Source organism: Eimeria necatrix, genomic scaffold, assembly GCF_000499385.1.
Source record: "Eimeria necatrix Houghton genomic scaffold, Enh_scaff363, whole genome shotgun sequence".
NCBI classification, from domain to species: Eukaryota; Apicomplexa; class Conoidasida; order Eucoccidiorida; family Eimeriidae; genus Eimeria; species Eimeria necatrix.
The window spans coordinates 15,001-29,791 of record NW_013655357.1 but is presented as its reverse complement, the minus strand read 5'-3'; the positions used below and the strand labels follow the sequence as shown (position 1 = coordinate 29,791).

Genomic DNA, 14,791 nt, shown 5'->3' with positions numbered 1-14,791 from the left:
CTGCTGTGGCTGCTGCTGCTGCTGCTGCTGCTGCTGCTGTGGCTGCTGCTGCTGCTGCTGCTGCTGCTGCGGCCGCAGTTTTAGCTACTAAGCGGGCGTGCAGCTTGGGAACGGCGGGGTTCGGGTACGGCCCGCTCCCAAGCGTGCTAGGGTCTCGAGTTTAGGGTTTAGGGTTTAGGGTTTAGGGTTTAGGGTTTACGAGGACGTGTATGAGCATTTTGGCCCGCAGGTCTCTGAAGGCACTCAAAACCGCCACAGGGTCTGTTGAAGAGATCAGAGCGCCCACGGCGAAGGCCCGGCGGGGGCTGAAAGACACGCCTGGCAGCAGCAAACCTGCAGCAGCAGCAGCAGCAGCAGCAGCAGCAGCAGCAGCAGAAGGTGCAGCAGCGGCGAGCGAGCACGCGCGGCGCGCGAGCTGAGCAGCCAGAAGCAGCAGAAGCGGCTGCTGCAGCGGCAAAAGCAGAAGCAGCAGCCGCAGCAGGCAGGCCGCACCACCAGCAGCAACGCTCGCACGAAACAGCAGCAGCAGCAGCAGCGGCAGCAGCAGCAGCAGCAGCAACGCAACGCCGGCACAGGCACACCCAGACTACGATCCTGAGTAGCTGCAGCACCACAACCAGCAGCAGCAGCAGCACCATCAGCAGCGCCAGGAGCAGCAGCAGCACCATCACCATCAGCAGCACCATAATCAACATCAACATCAGCAGCAGCAGCAGCACCATCATCGGCAGCAGCATCAGCATCACCATCATCCGGATCACCAGCAGCACCAGCACCAGCACCAGCAGCAGCAGCGCCAACAGCAGCAGCAGCAGCAGCGCCAACAGCAGCAGCAGCAGCAGCAGCAGCAGCAGCAGCAGCAGCAGCAGCAGACCTGCGCCCAGCATGTGGGTGCCAATGAGCAAAGTGCTGCAGACAGTGGCGCCCAAAGCCAGCCACAAAACGCCTCCGAAGTTTTCCGCAAAGACGCAGCCAAAGGGCCGCTGCACCAGCTCCAAACCCCTGACGCGCAGCAAACCCTAAACCCTAAACCCTAAACCCTAAACCCTAAACCCTCAGTGCACCCTAAACCCTGGGCCTTAAACCCTAGACGCTGAGCTCGAAAGCCTAGGCAGCAAGAACTAGACACAAATGCTTTAATACTAGGCACTGGCACCTGGTAATGGACCCTAAACCCTAAACCCTAAACCCTAAACCCTAAACCCTAAACCCTCACGGGGCCCATAGCACAGTTCATGAGCCGTCAGTCTTTACGGGGCTTTGCAGCTGTAAGGCCGGCAGCTAGGGTTTAGGGTTTGGGGAAAAGATAAGGGTTTGTAAGATTGAACTTAGGGCCCAGAGTTCAACAGCTTAGGGTTTAGGGTTTAGGGTTTAGGGTTTAGTGCTTGGAAATCTGACTCTGACCAAACTAGGGTTTAGGGTTTGCTGTGCAGCTCCGGGGTTCGCGGCTTTGCTGCTAGGCCTGAAGAACTGTGTTTTAGGGTTTAGGGTTTAGGGTTTAGGGTCTAGGGTTTAGAAGTTACCCCTGGAAAACAATTGGAGGGAGAAGAAGCACAAAGAAGACTTCTTCCTTGAGAGCCAAAATGCTTCTGAAGCTGCTGCTGCTGCGCTGCTGCTGCTGCTGCTGCTGCAGCAGCGCCCCCAGCAACACGCCGAGGAGTGTAGCCACCAAAGGGACCTGCAGCAGCAGCTGCTGCATGCGCCTAGCAGCAAGAGATATAAACAAAGCAGCAGCAACAACCAGCAGCAGCAGCAGCAAACCAACGGACATAACCACCTCCTTCTCGCTGCTGCTGAGGATGTCCCCAGCCTCGCCTTCCCAGCTGCTGCTGCTGCTGCCGTTGCTGCTGTTGCTGCTGCTGCTGCTGCTGCTGTCATCATTTTCGCTGCTGCCACGTGTGCCCGCATTATCGTCTGTGCTGCTGCTGCTCCGGCTACCCTCAGTGCCCCCGTTGCTGCTACTACTGCTGCTGCTGCTGCTGCTGCTGCTGTTGCTGCTGCTGCTGGTTTCGTCGCTGTTGCTGTTACTTGGCGCTTCGGCGTAATCTAGACGCCGCGGCGGCAGCGCTAAGGCTAAACGTGCTGTCGTTTGTGCTGCTGCTGCTGCTGCTGCTGCTGCTGCTGTTGTTGCTGCTGCTGCTGCACTGGGAGGTGCCACCGTATCTGACCCCGAAGAGGCCAGAAGCTCATTAGGGGCTTTAAGCAGCAGCAGAACTAGCAGCAGCACTGTGGTAGCCATGGTCAACAGCAGCAGCAGCAGCTGCTGCTGCCGCTGCTGCTGCTGCTGCTGCGACTGGGTGGGAAAACGAGGAGCCTACGGAAGCCGGTCTGGTAATAAGAAAAGAGCGATTGGGGTTTAGGGTTTAGGGTTTAGGGTTTAGCGTCTTTCGCCGCGTTGACCTGGAGCCAGCAGCGTCGGCAGTGAGCCCCTGATATACTCAAGTTGCTGCTGCTGCAGCTGCTGCTGCTCCTGCTGCTGATGCTGCTGTGTCTACAGCACCAATGACTAAAAAATGTATTATTAATTCAGTAATGGCAGCAGCACCAAAGATGCTTTATCTGGCTTGTTGCTGCTGCAGCAGACAGGGGCCCCTTGCCAAGGCGTGTTGCTGCTGGTGGGGCCCCCAGAGCAGCAGCCGCTGCAACAACTCCAGCAGCAGCAGCAGCAGCAGCAGCAGCAGAGCTGCCAGCATGTGGGGCTGGCGATCAGAGATCTTTGCAGCTTCTAATTTTGTCTTTGGGACTTCTGCAGAAAATAATAAAGCAGACAAGCCGGTTGCTGCTGCTGTTGCTGCCTCTGCTGCTGCTGCTGCTGCTGCTGCGACCACCCCGTTGCTGCCGACATCGACGTGGGGTGTCTGCAGGCTTGACCTGAGGCTTTAGGGTTTAGGGTTTAGGGTTTAGGGTTTCTGTAGGGAAAGGAGGGCCGTTATTCGCTTTCCACGGACAAGCCTTGCGTGTCCCTCGAGGTCTAGGGTTTAGGGTTTAGGGCTTAGGGTTTAGCGCCCAAGATGGTGTCTCGACAATGTAGGGTGGCGCTGCTGCTGGCAGCAGCAGCAGCAGCAGCAACTCAACAAGCAGCAGCTTTTGCTTTCTCCCAAACGACTCAGGTCTTGCGGGTGAGGCTCTGTTGCTGCTGCTGCATCTGTCGCTGCTGCTCTTTCTGCTGCTGCTGCTGCGTCTTTTCGCTGCTGTTGTCTGCGCAGTCCAGCCTCTACTGGCGCCTAACTAAGTTGCTGCTGCTGCTGCTGCTGCTGCTGCAGAGTGTGACGCCGCTGTCCTCCGCTGCTGAAGCCGTGCGGCCCCACGCTCCTTCTTACACAGCCGCAGGTAAGCAGCAGCAGCAGCAGCAGCAGCGGTGGCAGCAGCAGCAGCAGCAGCAATCCGTGCGGGTGGGGGCCTGAGCAGTTTGTGTTGTGTCTGCGGACGCTGTGCTGCAGCCAGCGCTGCAGCAGCCAGCAGCAGCAGCAGCAGCAGCAGCAGCAGCAGCAGCCAGCACTGGCTTGACGGCGAGTCCATCTCGGGGCCGCTGCAGCCTTTAAGGGGAATGGTGCTGCTGCAGAAGCTGGAGGCCGACGTGAAGACAAAGGGGGGGCTGCTGCTGCCCACGGAAGTGGGACTTTGCTGCTGCTGCTGCGCTGCTGCTGCTGTTGCGCTGCTGCTGTGCTGCTGCTGCTCAGTTCTCTTGCCGGTTGCTTGCTGCGTCTTCGCTGCTGCTGCTGTGCTTGCGTTGTTGTTGATTGTTGCGTTTCTGTCCTTCAGCTTGCTGCTGCTGCTGTGTCTGTGTGAGAAGAGGCTGCTGCTGCTGCTGCTGCTGCTGTGTCTGTGTGGGAAGAGGCTGCTGCTGCTGCTGCTGCTGCTGCTGCAGTGTAAGTCTCCTGTGCGGCTGCTGTTTTGCTGCAGTCCCGTAAAGAGAAAGTGCTCGGCCGCGTGCTTGCTACAGGCCCTGGAGAGCTGCAGCAAGAGACCGGGTCTGCTGCTGCTGCTGTTGCTGCTGCTGCTGTTCCTCCTGATCCTGTTGCTGCTGCTCTTGCTGCTGCTGCTCCTTCTGCTCTGCCTATGTGCTGCAGCTGCGCACTGTGCCGCGCAACGTGTCGCTGCTGCTGCTTCTTCCCAGCTGCTGCTTCTGCTGCCCCACTACTGCTGCTGCTCGTGCTGCTGCTGCTCGTGCTGCTGCTGCTGCTGCTCGTGCTGCTGCTGCTGCTGCACCGCCGCGGCTGAGCGTGACACACGCGTTGTGGGTGTCGCTGGTATGGTATTGGGCGGGAGATAAACAGCCCGGGGCTTTTTGCTGCAGTTGCTGCTGCTGCTGCTGCAGCAAGGCCTTCTCTGTGCTGCAGAGAAAGGGCAACATGCTGCTGCTGCTGCTGCAGGGCTGTCGTGTGTAGGGGCTGCTGCAAAGCAGCCCTTGCTGCAGCAGCAAAAGCCCCATCGCAACAACAGCCGCAAGAGCTGGCTGTAGTTTATTTTTTGCTGCTGCTGCTGCTGCTGTTTGCTGCTGCTGCAGGAAGCGCATTGCTTGCGCAGTCAAGGAAGGCGACATCGTTGTCTACCCAAAGCACTCTGGAGAGACTGTCAGCCCATTGCTGCTGCTGTTGCTGCTGTTGCTGCTGCTGCTGTTGCTGCTGCTGCTGCTGTTGCTGCTGTTGTTTGTTGCAGCTGCCGCATCAGGTGTTGTTGCATCAGGCCTTGCTGCTGGCTTTGCTGCGGAACACTTAGCAGCACGCGCACTCGCAGCGTGCTGGCCCCAACCTGCTGCTGTTGCTGCTGCTGCTGCTGCTGCTGCTGCTGCTGCTGCTGCTCAGCTGAAGTACGATGGGTCTGACTGCGTGCTGCTCTCCGGCGAGGAGCTGCTGGCCAAGGTCTCTCAGCCCGAAGTGCTGCAGCCTTCTGACGTGCAGCCGCTGGCAGACACGTGCGTCTGCTGCTGCTGCTGCTGCTGTTGCTGCTGCTGCTGCTGCTGCTGCGTGACTAGAGACGCCTTCCTGGTGCTGCTGCTGCCGGGCTCGGACTTGCTGCTGCTGCTGCTGCTGTTGCTGCTGCAGCGTGTTCGTGCGCGTCTTGAAGGCTTCAGATAAGAGTGCCGGAGGGTTGCTGCTGGTCTCGCAGCAGCAGCAGCGGCTGCTGCAGCAGGCGGAGGTTGTGGCTGTCGGGGAGGGAAGGCTGTCGCAGCAGCAGACACGAATCCCAGTTGAAGTCCGTGCTGCTGCTGCTGCTGCTGCTGCTGCTGCTGCTGCTGAGTTTTGGCTATGGGGCGCTGCTGCTGCGCCGCTTCTTCCCGTTTGCTGCTGCAGCAGCTGCACATGCGTGTCTTTCGCGGCTTCGGATGTTTGATATTTAGACTGCTGCTGAGTTCACACTCTGCTGCTGCTGCTGCTGCTGCTGCTGCTGCTGCTGCTGCTGCGTAGGTTTCGGTGGGAGACAAAGTTGTTTACTCCTCTTATCTCGAAGAGTCTTCGCAGCTGAAAATCGGCGAAGACACTTTTGCCTTCATCAGAGCTGCTGATATTGCTGCCAAGTGGTAGCAGCGCAGCGCCCGCGGCTCTTGCTGCTGCTGCTGTTGCATGCCATTTGCTGCTGCTGCAGCTCCAGTTGCGGCTTCTGTAGCTCCAGCTGCTGCTGTAGCTGCTGCTGCTGTAGCTCCAGCTGCTGCTGCAGAGTCTGCAGCAGCAACAGGAGCAGTCGACTTTGCAGCTGCGGCGGCAGCAGCTCCTGCAGCAGCAGCTGCACCTGCAGCAGCAGGTGCTGCACCAGGTGCAGCAGCAGCTGTGTCCCTCACTCCCTCCGAAAAGCTAACATTGCCAGCAGCAACATTAAGGCGAGGCCCCCTCAGGGGCCCCCACAGCAGCAGGAGAGTTCCTGCTGCTTTGGGGGCCCCCGTTTAGGCTCTGGGGGCCCCCCTGGCCCCTGGGGTATGGAACGGACTGGCTTTGCTGCCTGAGTTATTTTGTCTGCTGCTTCTGGGGCTAGAATTAGGTACTAGCTGCTGCTGCAGCAGCTGTTTGGTGCGGCTGGTGTGTGTGCTGCTGCTGCTGCAGCGGGAAGACAGGTTTCCTTTAGCTTGCTGCTGTTCTTACTTGCCTGCATACAGTAAGGGCGGGGGGGTCTGGCGGCGGCTGTTTGTGCTGCTTTTCTGGGTGTTTACTTCGTGGCTTTTTGAAATAAATTAACTATAAAAGGGGAAAGAGATAAATGCTTTTATAGAGCTATTTATTAGGGGCAAAAGAACAACGGCTGCGGTCCACGGCAGCACCGGACCGCTGCCGATGCAGCAGTTCGGGCGCCTCCGTGAGGACTTCCAGGAGTTCATATATTTGTTTTGAAATGCAAAATAATTAAAATAAAATCAGAAAGTTTAAATAAACAAAAACTGAATATATTTTACTCTAAATTGAGACAAATGGCTGCTGCTGCTTCGTGCTGCAGCGAGACCTGGAGCGCCGTGTCCGTCGGTCGATTGTTGCAAGTGTGTACAGACAGCAGACTGCGACGAAAGCAGCTTATTTTTCTGTAAACAAAAATTTAAATAAAACATTTTCATTATTACTTTTAAATTGGCGATGTGCTGTAGAGAGGGCAGCAAATCCCGTGGCTAGTTCGGGGCTGCGGGAGCCCAACCAGCAGCAGCAGCAGCAGCAGCAGCAGCAGGAGCGATGCTGTGCCGGTGTGTAATTGCGGCCTTCTGCGCTTCCACATTTATCTTCCGTTTTCAAATTTCAATTATTATTTCTTTCAAGTGTCGCTACACCTCAAACAGCAGCTGCTTTCCCTCTCAGTCTCGGCTTGCTGCAGCTGCCTGCCAACAGCTGCTTCCGGCGGCGTCGATTCTTCTCTGGTTTTGTCCTCCGTCTTCCCCTTTCCAGTTTTTACCCCCTTGTCTTTTCCCCTTTTTTCAAATTAGCAGAGCAGGCCTCAGCGAAGCCACTCTAGCAGCAAACAGCTGCAGCAGCAGCAGCAGCAGCAGCAGCAAGGGCACCGCCAGCAACAGCAGCGAGGCCCCCAAGCTATGCGCCCGCAGCAGCCGACGCCTCTGAGGGCTTCAGCTGCCTTTCTCTTCACATACGGAGACTGACTGGTGCAACAAGAGCTCCCCAGCAGCAGCAGCAGCAGCAGCAGCAGCAGCGGGGACGAAGCCAGCAGCGTCCCCAGCCAGTTTCGCAGCAGCACAGACTTTCTGTCCGAACTTCACCAACAGTTTCATTATCCCAGTTTCCTTTCTTTGATTTCCGTCTTCTGGTTTTCCTCGGTAGCGGTGGCAGCAGCAACAACAACTGCAGCAGCAGCAGCAGCAGCAGCAGCAGCAGCAGCAGCAAGATGCAGCCGTCTCCGTCTGCGGCCTCGCGGGTCCCCCCCGGGTTCGCCCGGCCGCTAACTGTGGGCGAAATTCCCCTCATGGCCGGCAGCAGCCACAACAAACATCCAGAGGCCCCTCGGAAGTCCAAAGCAACTTATACAATGCTGCTGCCGAGCAGCAGCAGCAGCAGCGCAGCAGCAGGGCTGCGGGGCTACCACGGGCTGCGTTTCCTGCGCCTGAAGCGGCTCTACAGCCGCCAGCTGCTGCAGCGCTACTGCCTGCTGCTGTCCGTGGCCCTTGTGGGGCTGCTGCTGCTGCTGTGGCGGCAGGTGACCCTGCCGCTGCTGCAGCAGCTGCAGCAGCTGCGCCACCAGGGGCCCCTCCTCACCTCCCCCGAAGACAGGGCCCGCTGTGGGGCCCTCCAGGGGGCCCCCCGGGTGTACGTACAGGGGGCCCTGATGAGTCTGGCGAGTGCGGGGCGGCGGGAGCTGCTGCAGGACCTGTGGGGCGCGCAGCGCCGCGGCGCAGCAGCAGCAGCAGCAGCAGCAGCAGCAGCAGCGCCGCTGACGCTGCAGCAGCACGACGGGCTGATGGCCTTCTTCGAAAGCCTCGCGAAGGCCCTGCAGCTGAAGCAAGTCCAGTGGGCCCTGGGGGGCCCCACACTTGTGGGGTCTCTCAGCCGCCACAGTTTGCTGCGAGAAGATAAAGAAATAAATCTTTTAATTTCCGAAAAAGATAAAAAGAAAGTTCGAGAAGCTTGCAGCATCTTCGACCCCAGCAACGAGCTGCTGCGGCCCCAGGCCTACTTGCCCCAGGCCCTGCTTGCCTGGCTCGCAGCCACCAAGGCCAAGCCCAAGGTCCAAACCCTAAACCCTAAACCCTAAACCCTAAACCCTAAACCCTAAACCCTAGGCGCTACGCGCTGTGCGCGGGGCAGAGCAAAGAGGGGCGAGGTGAAGAACCGGGCAGTTGAGCTGCTGCAGTCATACGCTGGACTCTAGGGTTTAAAACTCAGATTCTAGGGTTTAGGGTTTAGGGTTTAGGGTCTAGGGTTTGGGGTTCACGCTGGGGGGTTGGGGACTTTGGCTTATCATTCAGAGTCTAGAATGCAGGGACAAGGGTTTAGGGCTTGGGTGCAGCGTTTGGGTTCTGGGGTTTAGGGTTTAGGGTTTAGGGTTTAGGGTTTTTTGTTCAGGGCGTAGGCTTGTGGGCTCGAATTGAGTGTGCATGGCTGAGGGTTTAGGGCCTAGGGTTTAGGGTTTAGGGTTTAGGGTTTGGGGTTTGGGCGCGCAGTTTGAAGAGCAGGCGGTGAACTCCCCCTACGGACTGATAACTCTGGACACTTCTGCTGCTGCTGATCATTTGTCTTTTCCTGAACTTCGAGTTCGAATTTATTGGTTTAAAGAAGTTCGAGAAAAGCCCGCTGGAGCTGCTGCAGATTGGGAGCCTTACGCGGAGATAACAGCAGCGCCAGCAGCAGCAGCAGCAGCAGCAGCAGCGGGAGCAGCAGCAGCAGCAAAGCCCACAGTCCCGCTGCAGCAGCTGCTGCCATTCGTTGACAGACCTCTCGGGCTGCTTTCTGTGCCATCCCCCAAAAACCCTTTGTTTTACCTCAACAGGTTTTACAACAGTGCAGATCCTTTTTGTGCTGCGCTGCAGCAGCAGCAGGAAGAAGCTGCTGCTGCTGCTGCTGCTGCTGCTGCAGCACCGGGGGACGCCGGCAGCGCCGCCGGCAGCGCCGCCAGCAGCAGCTGGGGCTTCCTCTCCTACTTGCGGCTGCCCTTCAACCAGTGCAGCAGCAGCAGCAGCAGCAGCAGCAGCGGGGCCTCAAAACCTGCTGTTAGACTTTCTCCAATTTCCGAAAACTGCCTCAAAGAGTCTTTCTTTTTCGGCGGGGAGCTGCAGCTCGAAGTCTACACGAGGTGTACGTACACCCCAGCTCCGGGATTCGCCTCCTGGGTCCCCACCATTTGGAAACGCTGATCGGCCAGCGCCCTTGCTGCTGCTGCTGCAGCACGTGCTGCAGCAGCTGCTGCAGCAGGTGCTGCAGCACGTGCTGCTGCTGGAGCAGCTGCTGCAGCGGTGCTGCAGCGGGTGCTGAAACAGGTGCAGCAGCAGGCGCTGCAGCAGGTGCTGCAGCGCCCGCTCAGTCGTTGCCGCAGCAGCCAAAGAATGAGCTGCTGCTGCAATGGAAGTGCTGCAGCAGCAGTTGCTGCAGCAGGAGCTGCTCGAGAAGCTGCTGAATGTTTTATATCAAGAAGGCCGCAAATGCGGCAGCAGATTCAGGAGCAGGAACGGGGCAGGCGCCAGCAAACAAAGGGTTGTTTGTTTTGCTGCTGCTGCTGCTGCTGCTGCAGCAGCAGTGGCGGCCTTCTTGCTTGTTGGTGCTGCTGCACTTGCAGCGCTGCTGCCAGCTGGTGGCTGCACAAGAGCAGCAGCTGCTGCTGCTGCCAGTTTGTTCCTTGCTGCACTTCTTGCGGAGCTGCAGCAGCGTCACTGAGGACACAGCGGCACAAAAGCCGCAGCAGCAACAGCAGCAGCAGCAGCAGCAGCAGCACGGTGGCGTGTTTGTGGCAATGAAGGAGCAGCAGCAGCAGCTTCTTTGTTTTATTCATGAGGGCAAATGGGCATGTGCTGCGCTGTCCGTGTTGTGCTGCTGCAGTGTACGTACACAGCGTAGCCAGCCAGCAGCAGGTGTCTAAACCCTAAACCCTAAACCCTAAACCCTGAAAGCCCTTCTTTGGGGCAGTTCGCCGTGCCGTTCTCGGGTGTACGTACACCCGGTGGTTTTAGAACAAACAGCTCTACACTCAATTTGCAGAGAAGACGCAGACGAGGGTTTAGGGTTTACAGCCTGTCGGGGCCGAGGGTTTAGGGTTTAGGGTTTCCAGAGAGGCACGTAGGGTTTAGCGTCCAGGGCATGACGTTGGGATAGAGTTGCTAGCCCTTAGGGTTTAGGGTTTAGGGTTTAGTACACTACGCAGCAGCAACACCTCAAGCGCTGCAGCAGCAAAGGGCAGCAGCTTTGAGGCTGCTCCAGACTATTGCTGCTTTTGAAGCAGCAGCCTAATGCGGCGGTTTGCCTCTCATTTACTAGTTATTGCGGAGTGCTGCTGCTGCAGCAGCAGCAGCAGCAACAGCAGCAGCAGCAGCAAAAGTTGGAGGTGTTTGGAGCTGAGGCTTGCTGACGATGCCCACAGGCCATCTCAGAGGCAGTGCAGCAGCAGAAATGACAGCAATGAGGACTCTGCTGCTGTTTGCTGCCTCAAGTTTTCCCGCTGCAGCAGCAGCAGAGCCGAGGTGAAGACACCGTCTAGTCACCTTGCCTGGCTGTTGTTGCTGCTGCTGCTGCTTTGGCTGACCAGTGGTCCGCGTCCTGTGGCCTGTCTTCTTCTCCCTATTTAAACTGCGTGTCTGTAGCAGCAGCAAACGCCGCGGAGCTGTCTATACACTGTTCGGTTTCTCGCCACAGCAGCAGCAGCAGCAGCAGCAGCAGCAGCAGATTGGGCTGGTCGGAGCCGTGCTGGAGCCGTCGCAGCAACTCCAGCGGCTTCTGCGTGGAAGTTCATAATTGAAATTAAAAAGAATAAAGTTTCAGTCCTGCCGAGGGAGAAGACAGCCAAAAGTGCTGCTGGTGCTGCTGCTGCTGCGGGTCTGTGCTGCTGCAGCAGGAGCCGCCACGCCTGAGCTGATGTGTCTTGCAGCTTCCCTGGACTTCGCAGCCGCATTTCTTTCTTATTCTTATTACATTTGCTGTTTTTCATTTATTAAACTTTTGTTTCAGTTGTTACGGCGGGGGCTCCTGGGTAGCGCCTCGCCGCTGCCTGGCTCCTATCACCAACCGCTGGCAGCTGCCGCCTAGGGTTTAGGGTTTAGGGTTTAGGGTTTCGTTATCGGGGCCCCTTTAGGCCTAAGAACTAGACTTTGCGGCTTTTATTCTTCAGGGGGCCTCCTCTGCCATCATTTCCGCAGCAGCAGCAGCTCCGGCAGCAGCAACGCCACACATCAGCCGACAGCAGCAGCAGCAGCAGCAGCAGCAGCCCATGGCAGCCCATGAACCCACGTGGAAGGCTGCTGCAAGGGGGCCCCCCGAGGCCCCTCCTCCCTCCCCTGTGACGGGCCTGGACCCCCAGAAGGAAGCAGCAGTGCGGCTGCTGCTGCAGGAGCTGCAGGCGGAGTTAGCAGCAGCACAGCCGGGGGGCCCCCCTGGGCCCTGGGGGCCCTTGGGGGCCCCCACAGGGGATTCGGGGGCCTCTTTTGGGGGCCCCCTGGGGGGCCCCCAGGGGGCACTGCTGCAGCAAACGGGTAAGTGGGGTAGACAGCGGCTAAGGCCAAACTGCTGCAGCAAAAGATATTAGATATATCTCATTGAAAACAATAAAATTCAAAAAATAAAAGTAAAGAGATAAGATTAAAAAGATAGGATAATTACGAGAGAGACAGAGAGAGCCGCCAGCAAAGGGAGACCAGTAGCAGCAGCATCAGCAGCAAATGGGAAGTGGGGCCCCTCTCCCCTAGGGGGCCCCTCCCGCTGCAGTCTTTGGAGGAATCTCTTGCTGCAGTTCCCCCCACAAGTGATGCTGCTGCTCCTTTCTCTTCTTCTGCTGTTTTGAGGGCCGCTTTGTGGGGTCCGAGCAGCAGCAGCAGCAGGTGCAGCAGCAGCAGCTGCAGCTGCAGCTGCTGCAGCGGCGCCAGCAGCAGCGCCACCAGCTGCCGCAGCGGCTGCTGCAGCAACTGCAGCAGCAGCAGCAGTTCCACCACTGTCACCCCTCCGGCTGCAGCAGATGAACTGCTCGATGCTGCTGCTGCTGCTGCTTCTGGCGCCCCAAGCACTCCTTTGTCAGCCTGTAGTCTCAAGACAGGAGCAGCAGCAGCAGCAGCTGCCGCTGTCGCAGCAGAAGCAGCAACAACAGCTGCTGCGGCAGAAGCAGCAGCACCAGCACATGCAGCAGCAGCAGCAGCAGAAGCGGCAGCAGACGCGGCAGCGTTTGTGGAAACAACTGCAGCGGCAAAAAATGCAGCAGCAACTGAAACAGCACAGGAAGCAGGTGGGGCAGAGGTAGCAGCAGCAGCAGTCGCAGCAGCAGCAGCTGAAGCAGCAGCGGAAATGTCAGCAGCAGCGGGAACGGAAGCCTCCGCTGCAGCAGCAGCGGAAGAAGCAGCAGCAGCCGGAAAAGCAGCAGCAGTGAAGACTGAAGCTGAAACAGTGCTGCAGCCAGAAAGAGCAGCCGAGGAAGCAGCAGCAGCGGAAGCAGCAGCAGCGGAAGAAGCAGCAGCGGAAGCAGCAGCAGCGGAAGCAGCAGCAGCGGAAGCAGCAGCAGCGGAAGCAGCATCAGCGGAAGCAGCAGCAGCTGAAATGACAACAGCATCCACAGAGGCAGCTGCAGCCGAAATGAAAGCAGCAGCAGCAGCACAGGCAGCAGCAGCCGACACCGCCGCGGTGGCGGCAGCAGCAGCAGCGGAAGCAGAAGCAGCAGCAGCAGCAGAAGCAGCAGCAGCAGCAGATGAATGGGAATGTCAGCAAATTCCTGAAGAAAATGCTGCAGTGGCTTGGCCCTATGTCACGAAGCAGCGGCAGCGGGTCTGGGGGCCCTGCCGCTACTCGTTTGCTGCAGCAGCAGACTGCTAGTTGCTGCTGCAGCTGCTGCAGCAGCACCTGCTGCAGCAGCAGCAGCTGCTGCACCACTTGCCGCTATTGAAAATGACGCGACAGACGGCCGCTAGCCCCGCTGAACGCAGCAGCAGCAGCGGCAGCAGCAGCAGCAGCGGCAGCAGCAGCAGCAGCTCTGTGGGGTTTTGAGATTTTTGTTTTTGCTTCTGCAGCTCTGTGGGGTTTTGAGATTTTTGTTTTTGCTTCTGAACTAGAAAGCAGAAAGGAGTTATTTTTAAAGCTGCTGAGTGAAGCAGCAGCTGCTGGCTGCCCGGCGCCCCAGCTCGGCAGCAAACGGCTATTCGGCTAGCTGCATGGCTAGCTAGCCAGCTTGCTGGCTAGTTAGCTGTCCAGCTGCGTGGCTAGCTAGCTGGCTAGCTAGCTGTCCAGCTGCGTGCCTAGCTAGCTGGCTAGCTAGCTGTCTAACTGCATGGCTAGCTAGCTGGCTAGCTAGCCATGCAGCTAGGCAGCTGGCTGGCTAGCTAGCTGGCTAGCTAGCTGGCTAGCTAGCTGGGCGGCTAGCTTGTGGGCGCGCTGGCTAGCTAGCGGCTAGCGGAGCAGGAGGGTGGCTAGCTGGCCGGGCGGCGCGGAGGCTAGCTAGCTGGGCGGCCAACCCAAAGTGGGGCCCGACTACCTGCTTGTGGGGCAGCAGCAGCGGCAGCAGCAGCAGCTGCTGCTTAGCCAGCGAAACGGCGAGGGTGGCTAGCTGCAGCAGCTAGCTGCAGGCGTGCCGCAGCTAGCTGCGCAGCTACCTGCACAGCTAGCTACACAGCTAGCTACACAGCTAGCTGCGGCCGCAGCCTAGCTAGCTAAAGGGGCTGTGTAGCTAGCTGGGGCGCTGTCTGCCTCTTCTATAAGAAGGGGCGGCAGCTGCCTGCCGGTGGACTGAAATGCATGCAGCCTGAGAGAAGAGACACAAAAGCAGCAACAAGCCGCAGCAACTTTTGCTGCTGCTGCGTTTGCTGCTGTATTTCCTGCTGCCTTTGCTGCTGCGCTTGCTGCTGCTAAGTGCTCACCGCAGCTAACCAAACACCCTAGCAGCGGCTGGCTACCGCACTAGCTAGCTAGCTAACAAGTTAGCCAAATAAATAGCTAGCTGCCTAACTAGCGACCCAGCTAGCTAGCTAGCTAGCTAGCTAGTTGTGGGTGGGCTGGCTGGTCAGCAGGACACTCAGCTAGCTGCATAGCTAGCTCAGCAACAGTCAGCTAGAGGAGGGAGGGGGGCCGATGCAGCTGACTAGCTAGCTGGCTAGCTAGCTGACTAGCTAGCTGGCTAGCTGTCGGGGCAGCTAACTGGCTGGCTACTAGGGCAACTAGCTGGCTAGTTCGCTGGCTATTGTGGCAGCTAGCTGGCTAGTTATCGGGTCAGCTGGCTGGCTAGCTACCAAGGCAGCTACCTGGCTGTCTATTCGGGCAGCTAGCTGGCTAGCTATCTGGCTAGCTACCGAGGCAGCTGGCTAGCTATCAGGCAGCTAGCTAGCTAGCTAGCTGGCTAGCTGGGGGTGGGTCTTGCCCGTCTCTTAAGGCCCTGGGGTCGTCAAGGAGACAGTGAGAAAGAACGCGAGAGAGGCAGCGCCCCACAGTCTCTTCGCTGGCGGTCTGAGCGCAGACACTCATCCTCAGCACTGCTGCTGCTGCTGCTGTGGCTGCTGCTGCTGCTGCTGCTGTGGCTGCTGCTGCTGCTGCTGCTGCTCACTCTGGCGTCCAGGGCGTGAAGTAAAAGGGCGAGCTGGAAGAAGGCGGTCTGGAAAGCAGCAAAGTCCATTTGGCTCCCCGCGACTGCAGCAGCAGCAGCAGCAAAGGCAGCAGCAGCAAAAGCAGAAGCAGCAAGCACATGAGCAGCGCTG

General features: G+C 58.5%; 3 protein-coding genes across 3 annotated transcripts in view; 2 read left to right on the top strand and 1 right to left on the bottom strand.

Moving 5' to 3' along the window:
• The window catches only part of ENH_00047440 (Sodium/hydrogen exchanger, related), a gene marked incomplete at both ends in the record, with an annotated part of 3,912 nt that extends 1,673 nt beyond the window's left edge, over positions 1–2,239 (bottom strand). The window contains 3 exons of the mRNA XM_013585571.1: positions 200–333; positions 875–1,002; positions 1,524–2,239. Of these exons, the coding sequence (XP_013441025.1) occupies positions 200–333; positions 875–1,002; positions 1,524–2,239 (978 nt within the window). The remainder of the gene's footprint in view (positions 1–199; positions 334–874; positions 1,003–1,523) is intronic.
• A 452-nt stretch (positions 2,240–2,691) lies between these two features.
• On the top strand, positions 2,692–5,525 carry ENH_00047430 (10 kDa chaperonin, putative; the record flags this gene model as incomplete). Its single annotated transcript, XM_013585570.1, has 9 exons — positions 2,692–2,849; positions 3,032–3,119; positions 3,264–3,330; positions 3,441–3,613; positions 3,904–3,971; positions 4,508–4,574; positions 4,806–4,919; positions 5,068–5,196; positions 5,409–5,525. The coding sequence occupies 9 exons, from the start codon at positions 2,692–2,694 to the stop codon at positions 5,523–5,525; spliced, it is 981 nt and encodes a 326-aa protein (XP_013441024.1).
• Positions 5,526–7,314: 1,789 nt separating this feature from the next.
• ENH_00047420 (hypothetical protein, conserved) lies at positions 7,315–12,923 on the top strand (the record flags this gene model as incomplete). Its single annotated transcript, XM_013585569.1, has 6 exons — positions 7,315–8,151; positions 8,490–8,531; positions 8,588–9,218; positions 10,660–10,805; positions 11,239–11,599; positions 11,857–12,923. The coding sequence occupies 6 exons, from the start codon at positions 7,315–7,317 to the stop codon at positions 12,921–12,923; spliced, it is 3,084 nt and encodes a 1,027-aa protein (XP_013441023.1).
• Positions 12,924–14,791: the final 1,868 nt, after the last annotated feature.